This window comes from Chiroxiphia lanceolata, chromosome 2, assembly GCF_009829145.1.
Source record: "Chiroxiphia lanceolata isolate bChiLan1 chromosome 2, bChiLan1.pri, whole genome shotgun sequence".
NCBI classification, from domain to species: Eukaryota; Metazoa; Chordata; class Aves; order Passeriformes; family Pipridae; genus Chiroxiphia; species Chiroxiphia lanceolata.
Window position 1 is genome coordinate 89,066,941 of NC_045638.1, and position 16,904 is coordinate 89,083,844.

The following is a 16,904-nucleotide window of genomic DNA, read 5'->3' on the forward strand; positions in this document are numbered from 1 at the left end:
GCTCTGTGTTGTAGTTCTCAGTCCTTTTCTTTGGCAAACAGCTTCAGCCCTTGAGTTTCAGCACTCTCTTCTGTAACAAAAAACCTCCAGTGAAGCCATTTTCATCATTTACCCAGATGTGAGGATAAAAGGGTGGAATATTTGCAGAGCGTGCCTGTGATAGAATTAGTCTGACACACCCCAAACTGAGGAACCTGGCCTTAGATTGCCAAGATCTTGGTCTTGCTGCAGCTTTTCCTGTTCCATGTCTCTGTGGGGTGGTGTTTTTGCCATGGGGCAACGTCAGCAAATTCAGGTTGTTCCCACTTCCCCCCAGTATTGAAAGTCTGATAACAAATTTCTGTTTTCCTTTGATTTGAAGTTGACTTGTGATTCTTTTTTGGGGGATATTGTAGTGTTGGTATATGAACAGTTTTCTTTACTGGCTCTACACTCTTGGAATTGTATTGAGTGGTCCTGCCCTGCTTAGCACATTAGGATGTGATCTGGTTTCAAGGTACCTGGTAATTATAACCACCCTTTGTTGAATATTCATTAGGAATGCCAGTCAAATTAGGGATGTCTTAATAGTGTTGTGAACCATAGCTGAATAAATGAGGTATTTAGCATGTTACACAACAAGACACTCTACAAGAATGTCTGTACTAGCCCCTACATATGTATATATGTGTTTATGTAAATATGTGCATGATTTTGTTAGGGATACAGAGCAACAAAGGAGGGTACTGAGTGATGTGTTGATTTTTGCACTGGGATTTGGAGAATCTTAGCATGGTAAAACTGTACCAGCACCATAGTTTAGGCAAAAGGCTCATTCAACTCTAACTCAGCAGTCACTGTTAAAACATACTGGTGGGTTTTTCTGTGTGTGTGTAAATCTGAGTTGCAGTGTGGTCTTTCTGTTCTTTTCCATACTAAACTGCAGACTGTTACATACCCTGGCATTTGGGCACAGTTAACCACAGGGCAGCTGGACTGTACACAGCTCCTCTCAGCACTCTCACTACATCCGAGCACTAGGAAGCTCCAAAGGGAGAATTTGTGTTGTACTAATGTGGGGCTCCAGGAACAGACATCTTGTCTTCCAGCCCAGTCAATGGAGCAAAATTAATTTTGGTGAGGTGGAAACAAACCTGGATGAGCCCTGAAGGGTAGCACTGAGAAGTGTCTTGTGTGAATTGATGAGTTTTATTTCCAGTAAAACTTTGCATTTAGGCTATGTGTAAGTGTTGTGTACTTCATAAGCATTCATTGCTTTGAATGTTAAATACTCATTTTTGTCTGTCCTACCAAAAATAGTTAAATTCTTCAGTTCCTAACTTGGGTTTATTTTTCATTGTTTCTGCTACTTTTTGTTTTGTGGGTTTTTTTCTTTGCTTGTTTTGTGTTAATTTAGTCAATTTAAGGCTTGTCTATTTCTTAGTGATTTTTATTTCAATTTTATATTCTACTTCTAGTGGCTATAAATAGAGCAACTACTTGTTAATCACCCAGGTTTGTACCAACTTCTTTTAAACTATATGTTATGCCAAAATAAACAATACAGATGTGGAGAAGTCATGTCTGCTATGACCTTTTCAGTTTATGGACTTTGCTTTTGCAGGCCTTCAGAAATGACATGGAAGTAGGGCCTCTAATCTGACAAATCTTGGCTGCCCTGTAGGTTTGTCTCTCTGCTTTCTCTTTTCCCTGTCTGTTTTTATGCTCTTTGAGGTTTATTTTTGAGACTTTTACCCTGTGGGCTTCATGGGCTCAGAGGAAACATCAAATCATGTAAATTATGGAAGGTTTGTTTCCATAAGAAATGAGGCTGCAAAGTGGGGGAAAAAATCTGTAAGGCATAGAACACTTTAAAAATAGGTAAAAGGTATAAAAAGCAGTAAAGCAAGGAAAGGAAGTTAGAACCCCCCCAAAGGATCTGTTTTAGAAGCAGAACATGGTATAAAAGTAAATATTTTTTCTGAGGATCACTCTTACCAGGCTCAGTGTGCCCATGTGTGGTCCTTGCCATGAACAGTTTTACCAGAGACAATTTCCTTTAGCAGGCCAACACACAAGTGTCCGTGAGCTGCTGAATGATAACCCAGTTATCTAGTTCTAGTTCACTGTATTAACAGGCTAATTTTTTTTTATTATTATTTTAATGACTGAATACAGGGTCGTGGTTAGGAACTGTTGTATGTAAAGCATGTTCAAACCATTGATTTCATTTTGCAATATAATCTTAAAGGTACCTTGGAAAATATAAGTGAGAAAAGATTTTATTGCAACAAGTTGGAAATTACATGAAAATATTTACTTCCAGAACTCTTGCAAAAAAGATAGCTGGCAATAGTACCTGTTAAATACTTGGTTCATAATTTTACTGTGAAAAAACCCTCATCTGATTCCCTTTTCCTTAGAACATGGTTTGTAAGGTGACTTGGATGCTGAGTTTGGTGGCATGCTGCTGAGATCTTTGTAGAACTTGTTAACCATCTCTCCTTTTAAACCTAGTAACTATAAAGTGAAAAACTGAATTTACTCCTAAATTTGAAAAAATTATTTTGGCATATTTAAAAATTAAGCTGCATCCAGAAGAAGAAACTTCATGCTATAAGCAGAGCTTCCAAGGGTGGTACCTGTCGGTGGTGCTTGCCTTAGCTGAGGCTATAAAGGGCATGTTTGTGCCAGTTTGTGTCTGGAGCTTTCCTGTGGTTTTTAGCTCTGTTATTTATTCTCCTATATTGCAGATTCATTTAAAAAAAAAAAAATCGGTAAAAGCTGCATAAAATCAAGGACAAATTGAATACCCCATGACTCATCCCTATATACTGTGTCTATCTGAAGAGGCAGCAGTAATCTCTGATACAAAGTAGGGGCAGTTGCCTGAAATACCCTTTTACTTGTGTGTCTACAGAATTTTATGGTACTTTACTACTGCTTTTTCCAACCAAGGTAAACATTCGACAATCTACAGTGGGCCAGGATGCGGCAGAGCCTTCCCGACAGGAGGTGAGAGGTTACTTACCTGCACTCAGGTATTACTAAAACAGTGCTGGTCCTACAGACTTTCAATTTTGGTGTAGGGTGCCTTTAGAATAGAGCTGTGGAGACTCTTCTAGGGAGTAGTGTAGCCTCTCTTCCTCTCAGAGATACATATATGGCAAGTAGGAATATGATGATGCCAATATAAGAGATCTTCAGCTCCTTTTTTGCAGGTGCCTTCTATGGGAAAAAATCCAATAAATTCAAACCTTGAAAGGACTGGGTATTTCTCTAAAATTAGTTTTGCATGCTGTTGTAATAAAGGTCAGCAAATGGCACTTATGGCTAAAGTGACAAAGTTTCAGTATTTTAACAGTCCTTCATATTCATATGGCTTAACTGAAAATGGTGGCAGATATTCCCAGAATCCCAATATGCACTTACAAAATTAGTATTTGAATACAAAGCGATAAGTTAATATTTCAAACGTGAAATCTGAAAATGCAATTGAAAGGTGATGTGGAAGTCTATGTCAACAATTCTTTGAAAGCTTCATGTCTGCAGATGTTGAAAATAATTTTTAGTGTAATACTGCCAGATTTCAGGATTTGATGTCTCAGGATATCCGAGGAAAGATTTCATCCCATATAAAAGCCACAAGTATTGTACCTGAAATGAGAAGATACAGAAAGGACCTTTATTTAAATGTATTTGAGCAGGACACAGTACTGGTATTGAAAATAAACATTATGTTCAAGTATTTGAGTGTCTAACATGCAATACAGCACAGATTGCAGAAAAATTGAATTTTCTGTCAAAAGGGTTAGAGGCAGTCAGCACTTTTTCCAAACACAATTTTTTTTCACAAAGAAAGCTTCAACAACCATGCAAGTGGTCCTTATGAGTTCATAATCCTGTTTTTCTTAGTATATTTAATGTTTTAACTCTGCTCTGTATAAGCCAAGCCAAAGTCAGAGCAGTTTGACTAGGTGAATCCAACACATGCACCTTCCTGTTGCTGTATCAGGGCTCCTTTCTTTGTAGCTGGATGTATAAATGACTGAACCAGCAGCTTAACCTCCATTTCTCAGCTGAGTTTGTTAGCAGTGTCTGTTTTGGTGCTGCCAAATCATGCTGCTGATCATTTTTAGGTGCTGCCAAGTGGCTATAGGATAATGGGTGTTTTTTTGAAGATCACTCTGATTTAGGGTTTATTCTGAAGCAGAAAAAAAGTGAAGTTAGAGATTGTATTTTCTTCATGAGCATCGTACGGTGTCTCAAGTTGGAAGGGGCCCATAAGGGCCATTGAGTCCAAAGGGCATCCAAATACAGTTTATTATGACCATTTTTTTTTTCCTGGGAAAAAAATCAGCATATTCTCTTTCAGAAATGAAGAGGATCCTGGTTGACAGTGTTGCTCATACAGTGTAGTTTGTATTTTATGAAGCTTCTTAGATCACAAAAAAAAAGCTTATTGGAAGGAATTCTCTCTAGTCCAGTCTCCCACTCGATGCAGGACTTTACCTATGCTAGACGGGTCAGTGAGGCTTTCCCTAGGTGAGTCCCTAAAACCTCCATGCACTGTAGCACTTCTCCAAATAACTAGTTTCAATGTTGCTTCTGAAGGTTTTCTTGGGAGACTGATCTGAACTTCCCACGCCACAATTTGGGGCGTTGCTGTTACTTGTTGCCAACAAGAACAGTTAATCTCTGGCATCCTTGTAACTACTTTTGACATAAAAGTTGACTGTTCTTAAAACATATTTTCATCTTATTTTTGCAGCCTAAACAAGTCCGGTTCCCTCAGCATCCCCTTCATGTATCAGGTACTCTAGGCCCTTCACCATTTTGGTAGTCCTCCACTGACTGGATCCTGTTTTGTCCACATAGCTCTTGAACTGGGGGACTCCAGACAGCCACGTTCCAGACGCCACCTCTCAAGAATTGAGCAGAGGGGGGTGATAATGTCCCATGATGATCCCAATTTGCTGAATTGTGTGCTTTGTCTTACTTACAGAGAGAACAAACTGTCGAGAACAAACTGTCGTGAACAAACTTTAATTCAGGTCACTGAATTAAATATGTTAAATATACGAAATATATTAAATATACTGAGAAATATGAAGTCCCAGTACTGACACCAGTATACTCTGCATGTAATTGGCCCTCAGGCAGGTGTCAAACCATTGATTGTTACACTTTGAGGTCAGTGTGTTTAGCCTGTTTTTATTCCATTTAACAGTCTTCATGTGTGACCCCACTTCTTTAAATTTGGACCAAGAATCCTGTGGGAGATGGTATCAAAAGCCTTCCTAAAGTGAAGGTATACTACATCCCTGCTCCCCCCTCACTCCCGCATGCATTCATCATGGAAGGCAACCAAGCTGGTCAAGCACAGATTACCCTCACTACATCTGCACTGATTGTTCCTGTGATTACCTTTGTGTTGTTTACAGGGTTGGAAATGGTTCCAAGACTAGGTACTCCACCATCTTCCCACTGGCTGAGGTGAGACCAACTAGCTTAGAGTTCCCCGGCTTCTCTCTCTGCCGCCTTAAAAGCTGGCATAGCATTAGCCCATTTCCCATTGGCAGGAACCTCCTCCAACTGTTGTAACTTTTCATAAATGAAGGACAATCCTAACATCGGCCAACTCTACCTGCATTTCTAGGTGAATCCTAGTAGAGTCAATGGATTCACGATCATTGAGCTTATCCATTCCTACCCCATTGCTCCCTCACTATTTATTGCCTCCTTTCCAAAACCTTACTGATTTACACAGAGGTGTGGAAGCAAAATTTTCTTGGGAAGACTCAGTGGTTAAAAAAAGACATACAGTACCTCAGCCTTTTCCATGCCATCCATCACTAAGTTGTCTCCCCCATCCGCCAATGGACCTGAGTTTTCTCTGGAATTTTTTTATGATTAATATATTTGTAACTTTGCATGTCCCTAGTCTTAGTTCCAGCTGAGCTCTGACCTTCCTGATTTCGTTTCTAAGTGCAAAACTCTCATACTCCTCCTTTGCTGCCCACCCCTGTTTCAATTTCTTACATGCTGTCCTTCATTCATAGGGAAGCTCTTTGTCTAACAAACAGGGAAAGGCTTTCTGTCAAAATTCCTAGTCTAACTATGTGACAGATTCTCCTGCACATGTAAATCTATTACTGAGTTCTCAGTGAGCTTTTTTGAAAAATCACCTTTCCATGGTATACTTTTGTCATTTATGGCAGCTTCCAAGGGAATTCTTACTGACTTAGCAATTCCCTACACAAGCAGAATTTTGTTTTGAAGTCCAAACAGCTCTGCTGTTTACTTTCCCAGTCTCCTTCTGGACCCTGAACTCTTGTAAGGACTAGAAACCAAGTGGCCACACTCACCATCCATCCTTTGTAAGCAGGCCAAGTACAGGATTACCACTCACCAGCCCTTTAGTATTTGAATTAGATTTAATTACTGACAGTTTTCTAGGAACTTCATGGATTGCATTCACTCACTACATATGAGTTTTGCTGTCAGATGATTTCTGCAGAGCTGAAAACCCCTAGAAGATCAGGGTGAGACTTCCAGTTGTTGAAACTCTCCTTTAGAGAGTTTTATATGGCACACAGAGTTGAAATTCTTGTTTCTTTGCTAAGTTCCATGCTTCAGTGTTCTGAACATGCTGGAGGGCTCTGAATATATCCTGTCCTCTGAGCAGAAAGGTGAAAGTCTAACCTCTTGCCTTCTCCCTTGCTTACCTCCTCCATTTACTTCTACTGCTAAGTAACTTTTTTGGCACTTATTTTCCCTCCTGGTCAGGAAAAAACTTTTTCAACTAAGGAATAGTCTTTCTAGTAAAACTGATCTAAAGAAGTGGGTCTTGATTCTGGTTTTATAGTGTTAGAAACCTAGCAGAATGCTAGACCAGGTTGGATGGGGCTTTGAGCAACTTGGGCCTAGTGGAAGGTGTCCCTGCCCCTGGGCTGTGGAACTAGATGGTCTTTAAGGTCCCTTTCAACTCAAACCATTCTACAACACAATTTTATGATGTGCTAAGATGGCACCTGTCCAGGAAAGAGCATCTCATTTTACTGACCTCATGACTATGTTACCAACTCTTCCCGTCAAAGCTTCCATTTCCCTGGTACTGAAAGTGCATCATTAGCTCAGTCCTCATCGTTACTAATAATGCCTGGACAACTGGCAATGTGAATTCCTTTGGCAGTAAAACAGAAACCATCTTTGTTCCACTGGTACTTATTGTGTCTATGTTCACAGTGCAGAACTTAGGCCTGCCTGTGCTAAGTCATAAACACTTGCTGACATTCATACTTATTACAGGAATGAGCTGTTTAAAGCTGCAGGAGAATCACCTCACCAAAACGTCAGTGAAGCCATTTTGAAAAATAAGTAATTAACTACAGTTTCAAGATTATATTCCTGAAAGACCATGAACCACTAATTGGTTTGTTTGTCCTAAACCAGAACTTCCATTTCATCTTCCTCTTGTGAAGATGACAATCAATCTTCCTCTTGTTCCAAGTGTCCTTTCTACGAAGATTGTTCTGAAGCTGATGGTTAAGAACTTGCTTACAGCTAGATCAGGGTATCAGTTACATACTGAACGCTCTCCAGTCTCTTTAGCCTGGTGGGTTTTTGCTCTGGCCATAAATGAGAACATCCTGCACTTTGCACTGGCAATTTCAAGTTTCACGGTATGCTAGTCCATGGTTCTGCATGAGGTAATTATTACAGAAAATCACAAAAAAAGGTAATAGAGTCCTAAAAGAATTCCCCAAAGGAAGAACAAAGTAACTTAACCACCTAAGATGCTGATGCTGTGAAAAGTAAGGCATCAAGTTAGCATATCACTACAACTCTGCCAGTTTCTAGGATGTCTGAAACAGTATTTCTGCTGACACGTGGATTCTGAAAGTAATTTTTACAACTAAATTTAATTCCCCCATCATCTACTTTTATGATTCTGCTTAGAAGTTCTTTTCAATTTTATTTATCATCTTAACAGGCCATTTTCCTAGATGCCTCATCATTTGGTCCAACTGTGGAAGAAAAAACTCTATTCCTATTATTTTCTTATTTTCAAAAAGTGTCAGAAAGAAAATCACTTCATGTTAGCTTTGTAGATCTGCACTCCCATATTCACCAATTCAGTTTTCAAATGCAGCAACGTCCTCTATCCTTCCACCTCAGATAGGTGTTCACAGCTCTTGGTTTGTAAGGTCTCTACGTATCCACGAAGCATCCTTGTTTTGTAATAAGCTATTTATACCACCAATAGAGTCCTCCACCCTTCACCTGAGATCTGTAACTAAATGGTGGTTGCAGTAGCAACACTGCACAAGAAGTGATGTGTCCTGAGTATCCACATCTTTACAACTGTTCAGTCTGGAGTTTCTTTTTAATTTAAGAGACAGAATTCAATACATTCTTCATGGATTTTCTAGATGTTAACTAATGACAAACCCCTGTTTGTGAATTTTCATAGAAATGTAACATTACTCCCTAATCACATTCTAAATTCCTCAAGTCACGGGTCCATTTGAGTTAACATCAGCTGATTTTCTTATGTCAAAATCATCTGAAGGCTTTCTGCAAAGCAGTTCTGCAGAACACCTCCTGGCAAATAAGCAGAACATGGGGTTTCAGAATGCCTCCTGTTTCTGTAGATCACTTGCCAAAATATTAAATCCCAAGCACTTACAACCTGGAAAATCTCTAAATGGTTATCACATCGAAATCAGTTAATAAAACAGAAAGCTAAAGCTGAATGGTGAGAAATATTATGTGTTCTGTTAGGACCCGAGTGATGCTGATCAGCTTTGCCGAAGACATTTCATTAACTACTAACTGAACAGTTATCAAGCTTACTCTACTGTTCAGTCATCCTGTTTGGAGATCTAATTTAATAAAATTATATTAAAGTAAATTTTAGAGAGACTAAAACTTTGATCTTCATTTTTGACTGACTGAGAGTCGAGGCAAGTAGAACATGCACAGATGTGAACTCAAGAAGAAGTTGTTTTTTGTTATAATGGGAGCCCTTTGTTATGTTTCCTGTGTATATTTTACATCCTGTTGTGCCTTCATCACTGTTGTACCTTCTAATAGGATTAACAGTCATGAAAGAATTTAGGATTAGCAAACTGCTTCTTTATATACCCTCTAAGCAGAAAGCTCAAGAGTTGTAAGGACTAACTGTAAACAAACAGCATGAAGTATCACATGCAGCATTTTCATCTGCACACAACTAGAAGTTAAAATCAATAGCTTCCAAATTAAAACCATAATTTAACTTAGAAAAAAATCTAGTTGCTAACATTCCTAATTCTTAAAGTAATAACAGATTGTTTCCAGCAGTGACTGGAACTGGAACACAGAATGAGAACTGCAAAGTTTAGACACTATGGAGAGAAAAAAGGTTTGATATTATAAAAGTAGTAATTGAGAAAGCATATTTACAGACTTGTCCTAATACCTGTGGGTGTTTTTTAATTTATCATCCCCATGTTCTTGGATACTATCACAAAACAAGACAGAAACCAGTGCTAACGAGTATGTTTCTCTTTTTGAAGTTAATCAAGCTAATATTTACTTTCAGGTATCTTCTTCTCCTGTTTAGTATTCTGCTAGAATCTATAAGTGGGCCTCTGGTCAGTGTGATACCTCAAATAGGCTGGATTTTAATACCAGGGCATAAAGTCCCAAACAATAGGCAGTTTCAAATGTATCAAGCTCCAGAGTAAACAGCTGTTGGTTTATAACTAACTAGTTAAGCCTAACCTAAACACCAAACTTCTTCCACCTAGAATTGTGCTGTTGTGGGTGGTTCTTTGGTAGGTACATTTTCTTGCTCAAAGTATCCCAAAAGTACTTAGACTTTGAACATGACATCTGGACTAAACAATTGTACAGCATAATATGGCTGTTTCTTAAAATAAATTAATTAAAACAGTAGATATTATTTTGTTAATAAAACTGGTGTTTAAAACTCAGTATTAGATACTTGACTGATGGGACAAGGGGTAATGGTTTAAACTAAAACTGGGCAGATTTAGACTAGATTTAAGGAAGTAGTTTTTTTACAATGAGGGAGTGAAACACTGGTTGCCCAAAGAGGTGGTAGGTGCCCCATGCCTGGAAACATTCAAGGCTAGGTCAGATGGGGCTCTGAGTGACCTGCTCTAGTTGAAGATGCCCCTGCCCATTGCAAGAGGATCAGACTAGATGCTCTTTAAAGGTCCCTCCCAACCCAAGCCATTCTATGATTCACAAAACAGTGTCACAGGCACTCAACGTGGAGCACTGAACAAGAGTAAAATACACAGCCTGCATTTGCAAAATGAAACCATGATTCTGAATGATTTTTACACATACATTACAATTGACTATTTTCTGGATTTTATTTAAAGTAGAAAATGAGCACACTATCAAATAAAGAATAGCTATTTCCTGATTTTTGAACCATGTACTAAATAACACTTTCTCAAATACATAAAGTATTAAGAACTTACCTAAGGCTGGTGCTATCCAGTATACTAGTGAGTAACTCAAAAATTTGTCATAGAAACAATCTGCATGTAATGAAAATGCCAATGCTGGGTTAAATATTGCTCCTGTGAGATTTCCACCTGCAATAAGATGTAAATAATGTAAACAACATGAAATCAAACCATCTTTCTCATTATAAAATTAATATTGAAATGCACACGCAATATTACAAGAAACGTGCACCCAGCAATAAAATGAATTAGCAGAAACAGTTTGAACAGATAACTTCAGAAGAGTTTATTTACCTGATGACATGGTTAACAGTTTAACTGTTTCTTAATAGGCTTTAAAACATCTGAAGGGCAGACTATAACTTCCTTTATCTCTTTGTAGCAAATATTCTTTAAAGAGATATGTTTCTATTGATAAAACTAGAAGCTGTTTTACTAACAGTCTTGTAGAAGCAGGAATTACACAAATATTAGTAAAGAAGTACTGAGCCCTCATTACATTTCCATGTCACATGAAACATATATGCAAGAGAATAGAAAAATATCTGTCAAGCACTGACAGATATACTGACAGCTGACCTCTATTCTTTATTATAAGAACACTAATATCACCAATGTATAGAACGTTATCATATGGTATAATAACCGTAGGAAAAGCCTTCACAATCATTCTCTATGCTGTCTGAAAAAAATAAAAGCAAATGCCACCCCATGTCTTGTAAAAGGAAGCCAAGCATCTTTCCTTGCCTCTGATTTCAGATGTAAATGAACTTGCTTAAACATATTCTAAATAACTAGATCCAAACACATTACACTGTGGGGATTAAATTGTAATTTCACTGCAGATGAACCTGGAGCTAAGTGTGTTTAATTCTGATGTATGTTGTTCCTCTCATTCCAATCCTGCAGAAATAGCATTACTCACAGCAAAATTATCTGTATTTCTGTACTATAAGTTACTAACCACCCCATATCTCTTTTATCTATTAATCTATTCCCATAAAATATAATTGTGTCTATTTAATTCCTTAAAGCTTATTCTTGACTTTTCCCCAAATAAGCTAGTGTGAGCTTTGAACTTACCCTTTGTACAAATACCATGCTGCTGCAATCCTTGTTTGCCACGAGCATGCAATCATTTACCCAAAGTTTTAGTACAGTCTTTGTCATTATCTTCTTCTGTTTTTTCTTTCTATATTTTCTTTATTATTTCTTTTACTGTTATTACAGTTCAAGAAAGTTTTTTTACCTACTCAGTTGACTGTGGTTCTACACTTGTTCTCAAGAGCATCTCGGGTTTGTTGTGCAGTCTGTTATTCTGCACAGTGACACATTAGCAACGTCCACAGTTGCCAGGAAGCCCAGCTACAATAATTTACTTTGCTTTAATCTATTTATGAATTAACTGCTTCTGCTTTTATATCAACAAAAACACAGTTGAAAGTAGAATTTCACTCTCAGGATGTGGTTGCTGAACACTGAACATTAGGTAAGAGTTTTAACTGCTGTATTTCTTCAATATTCATTACTAATAACTATTGGAATATCAACCATAGGCCAGGGGCACTAGTATAATCTTATTTAAAATTATATATAAAGCACCTCAGTCTGTGTACCAGAAAAGACAAATTATTTTATGGCAAAAGAAATATAGCCTCTTTGATGTGGTACATATAAGAACTTTAAAAGGGGAAGGAACGTGTGCTCCACACAATGCATGAGAAAATATTGGAGCTTTTGTGTACAGTATGCACTGCTATAAAAATTTCCTCTGTGTAAGACTAAATGTAGAAAAAAAATCCAAATGTTCTTAACTATGAAAAAGTGCAAGAAAACCCTAAAGAAACAGCTTGTAATTTTGATAATACTATATAACCTGATGTTATTTGTTGGAGTGAGCTGCATGGCATACCTAAGTACCTTGTATTGGTACACACAACACCGACCTACTGAAATTTGGTTTTTTGAGCCCTGTCTCTGCATCAATACATTTAGAAGGGTGTAAGCCACAGGGATGTGGCTATCCTCCAAAATTTTACCCAAACTAAATTGGAGTCCCTTCTTACAGTCCCTTTTCAGACAGCAATCATTACCCATACAGGATACAGCTACCGAACTCAGAGCATAATTCAGGCAATGAAATACAATATACTATGTATAAGATGTTTTTTCCTAACGTTTCTGGTTCATTCATAACTGTAACAGACACAGGTCCTAAAGGCACAATGGACTTTGTTTTTACAATCACAGTATAAAAAGAAATAATTATCATAAATTTTATTTTGTAAATTTAATGCACCAGAGTTGCTAGCTAGAACCCTCTATCTGCCAAATTAAGTTTAAAAAAATCATTATTCATTCAATACTCTATTTGATAGTTTTGTAGAAAAAAGGAAGAGTGTTACCAAGTTGCCTAAATTAGCATTGCTTTGCCTAAATTTGTGCTGGTTGCCTGGCCCTTTGGTGCTGGGTATGCAAGAAAGATCCATTCCTCTTAGAGAGGCACTCAAAGTCCTTAAATATATATTTATATATACATATATTTAGATATATAAACAGTAAACAAAGAGGTGTAGAAGATTTCCTGAGAATTACGAGAATTACCCAGCCCAACTAAGTTTTGCATCTGTCTGCCTGTAAATGAGAACTTGGCCTGCTGGAGGCCACTATCTGTGACACCTGATTTGTAAGTCACTCTTAATGCATGTAAGAAACTGAGGTGGAACAGACCTCTCTACGCCATGAGATCCACAGATTTACAGGATTTATGCACCAGACATTGTCCATGGCTGCCCTTTGCTATTGCCCCAGTTCCTTGCCATGCTGTCAGGATGCTGTGGGAAGGGGGCTCCAATGAGCAGCCCTCAAAATGGAGGAGTTAACCTTCCACTAGAAAAAGAGATCTGTTACAGTGCAAACCTCTGACTTCATCACAGTAAGAAATTAATAGCAGCAGCCTGCACCCACACTTCTTGTGTAATAGCTCAGTGATAGGAATCAGGGTTTATGCCTTCCTCTGCTTCAGAAAGCTTCAATTCACATCTTAGGAGTGGACAGTAAACACCAGGCTCATGCATGCCTGCTGCAGGGGGAAGATAACACTTCTCATCTTTCCTTTTGAACCTGAGTGTACAGCAAACATGCAAACCTTAGGAAGCTTGGAGCAGAGCAAACAAGAAAAAATTAGTTTTTCCACTAAGTATGGCATAAAACTAGGTTCAGGATCTATTCTCTGGAACACCCATGTATTTTTATAGTAGACTGGATTCCAGATTAAAAGAAATGCAAAGAAAAATGTCTAGGTAGCACAGGGTACAGACAGAAGGTGCAAAAGAAAGAGGCCTGGGTGCAGCAGGTCTGAGGTTTCCTAGAAGAACATGCAGATCAATTGCGCTGGATAGTTTAACAAGTCCAAGTTTATGACACGGAAGGGGAAGTGGTACACACCCTTCTCCTGCTGGAAAAAGAGAGAAGCCTGGCCAACAACACTGGGAATGAATTCTATGTTTGAACCAGGGAAGAGAAAGGCAATGTGACATATATTATGTTATATGAGTATTTTCTAAGCAGGAAAAGAATGTTAAGAATCAGGAATGCAGATTTCTGTGCTTGTAGAAGAGAGAGGATAATATTTGGCTATATTTTCACTGAGCAACTCAGAAATATATTTAACGTCCTCAAATGCACCTTGATTCTGCCTTCAGAAGTTAATTTTGAAAAGTAGTTCAAATTGCTAAGTTAATTCTCAAAATTCCCCATGGACTTCTTTTACCTGTTAGGCATTAGCTAATTTCAGCTAAAAATAATGAGTAAAGGTTTTTTCATTACTACATCTGAAAATTTGACTGTACATTGTTCCAGATGCTATTGTGTTAAATAGCATAAGAAGGTAGACCTTTTGGACACAACATCAATGACACCACGGATGTTTGCAGATAAGAGATCTTCCTCTCTCATAAAAGGATTTGATAATTCCCTAGATAACTTCTTGTGTGGTGGGGGCAGTAGCACAATCAAGGAATTCCGTAACTCTCTCTCTCACCTCTTCAAACTGTGGAGTTCTCCTTGCCAGTAGGACTCAAGTGACCTAACAACTCTGGGCACTTCACTAGGGACAACAGCCGGAAGAAAGAAGTTCAGACTGACTCCCTTCACCTCTTCCCTCCCACTGCGCCAGAGAGGATGCCCAGGTGAGAGTGTCCCAGCTCTGGGAAGCATGAGGTGACAAACAGGTAGAGGCAAGGCTATGGACGCACACGGTATTACAGACACAGGAGGCTCTAATGCAACACCTACTTTTTCCTTTCTTTACACTTGGTTTCAGGAGGTATTACTTTATCATTTCTGTATGCAGTCTACAAATAACCATTCCCGTTTCTGATTTAAGGAAGTAGTTAAAAAAACTGCACTGATATGAATTATGCATTATCTAAATTCAGAGCTTCCCTACTGCCGGTCTGTACCCTGCTGTTGCACCATCAGCACTTTTTCCTGATACAAAGAGCGGTGCTCTCTCGCAATGCCACTTAGAAATCAGAGCACATAGTACGAAATCTCTCACGCTGTATAAATAGTCGGGTTATGAAACAATCCTTCACTGAGATATCTTAATACTTAACCGTATTTACTTGTGCATTTGACATATTTTTAAATTCATAACTCATTTCATTCTTAACCCTGCACCTGTCTGGAATGCAACCAGGTAAACTTTCTATAAACTCCAAATGGACCCTGCATATGTAGGACAATAAACTTTCCTTGATGATATTTTTTTTTTTAATCTACGAAAAAGAATTTTGCATCTTAACCTTTAAGAAAATAATAAACCCCCCTTCTATTACAACTTAATTGCAGGAACAGAGGAGAGAAAAAAAAAAAGAAAATACTAACCTGCATACACGAGCATGGTGATGAGAAGAGCAATCAAATGGACTCTGTATTTGGGATTAACACTTTCCGATCGCAGGACTGCCAGCTGGAAAACGACAGAAAAGAGCAGTTCTATGCAGAACGCCTGCATCTCTGTAGTCTGCATGGGGCTGCTGCAGCCCTGTGAGAGTGCTCCAAGATGTGGCTCTGCCATCTCTAGACTCCAAATAAAGTGCATGAACACCCTGGCAAGCACTGCAGCCACGAACTGAGCGGCAATCTTGAGTCCCCCCATCCTGAGGGATGTCCTGCCGCCCCACATGGGCTGCAGGGTCCCGCAGGGATTGCAGGTGCTGCCGGCCAGGGTGAGGCCGTGCAGGACGGTGAAGCCGTAGGTGAGGGTGAGGGCGGTGTGCGGCTTCGGCTCCACATTGCCGAGCAGGCTGAGCTCGTTCGTGCAGGCGCAGATCTGGAAGGTGCTGAACATCTCCACGAGGAAAGCGAAGAGGCGCGGGTGGGAGCGCAGCCGGCGGCGGGTCAGCCTCCTGCACAGCGTCACGGCCACCACCACGCCGGACATCATCAGCAGGGAGCTCCCGAGCCCACCGACAGCCATGCCCGGAGCTTCGCAGGCCCGAGGGCTCGCAGAAGGTCCAGCCCCACCACCTGCGGGGAGAAAGAAAGCAGGAGAGGGAGGGAAAATGCCCACCCTTGCTCTCCGAGGCAGGAGCCAGCTTCTGTCCCCACCTGCGAGGCGCCTGACTCACCCTCGGCTTGGCGGAGCAAAGGGCAGAGGTGAGGGCAAGGGGATCCCGCTTCCTGCCAAGGCAGAGGTTAGAAGAAGGAAGGTCTGTCCCTTCGGTAGAAAACCGCGGGGCGGGAAGGGGGCTCAGCTTCCCCTCAGCCCCTCCGCCGCGGGACGGACGGAACACTCCTCTCGCCCTCAGCCTGCCGGTGGGGAGGGCGGGCCGCCGCTCCCGCCCGCGGAGGGACGGGAGGCGAGGCACTCCCGCGGCGGGCTCTGTGGCGCGGCCCCTCCGGGGCTGCGAGCGCCGCTCCAGCACCAGCCCCGCGCCGGCCGCGGGCTCCGGGCGCACCGCCCCCTCCGGCGGGCGCTGCGGCAGCACCGCGCATGCGGGCGGGCGGGCGTGGGGCAGGGGCGCTGAGGGGAGAGCGGTGGGGGAGAGCCGCGGGTGGGAGAGGTGCGGTGTCACCGCCAGCTCTGCGGGCCCCAGCTCGGGCTGTCCGCAAAAATCGTATTGTTTACCCCGCTCTGTGCGACAAGCCAATAATTACACGCTCGAGAGAGAGAGACAGATTGATTATTTCAGAGTTGCACAAGCCCGGGTGCTCGGTGGCGTTCCACAAACAAGCACGCCAGCTATCAAAACTTTTTTTAGTATTTATACATTTTAGCAAACAAAGGCATTACAGAATCGCAGAATCGATTAAGTTAAAAAATACCTCTGAGATCGTCGAGTCCAACCTATAACCAAACACCACCGTGTGAACTAGACCATGCACTAAGTGCCACGTCCAGTCTTTCCTTAAACACCTCAGGGGACG

The 16,904-nt window shown here is 40.4% G+C and overlaps 1 protein-coding gene across 2 annotated transcripts; it reads right to left on the reverse strand.

The window, feature by feature from the left end:
• Window positions 1-2,397: 2,397 nt before the first annotated feature.
• Window positions 2,398-16,417, reverse strand: AQP11 (aquaporin 11). 2 transcript variants are annotated; one of them, XM_032678531.1, is made up of 4 exons: window positions 16,106-16,417; window positions 15,360-16,004; window positions 10,482-10,598; window positions 2,398-3,636 (listed from the first exon to the last, which is right to left on the reverse strand). In XM_032678531.1, the coding sequence occupies exons 2-4, from the start codon at window positions 15,952-15,954 to the stop codon at window positions 3,584-3,586; spliced, it is 765 nt and encodes a 254-aa protein (XP_032534422.1). In that variant the 5' UTR covers window positions 15,955-16,004; window positions 16,106-16,417; the 3' UTR covers window positions 2,398-3,583. The 2 variants fall into 2 exon arrangements, with proteins under 2 accessions (XP_032534422.1, XP_032534423.1); XM_032678532.1 differs by having other exon boundaries at window positions 15,360-16,370.
• Window positions 16,418-16,904: the final 487 nt, after the last annotated feature.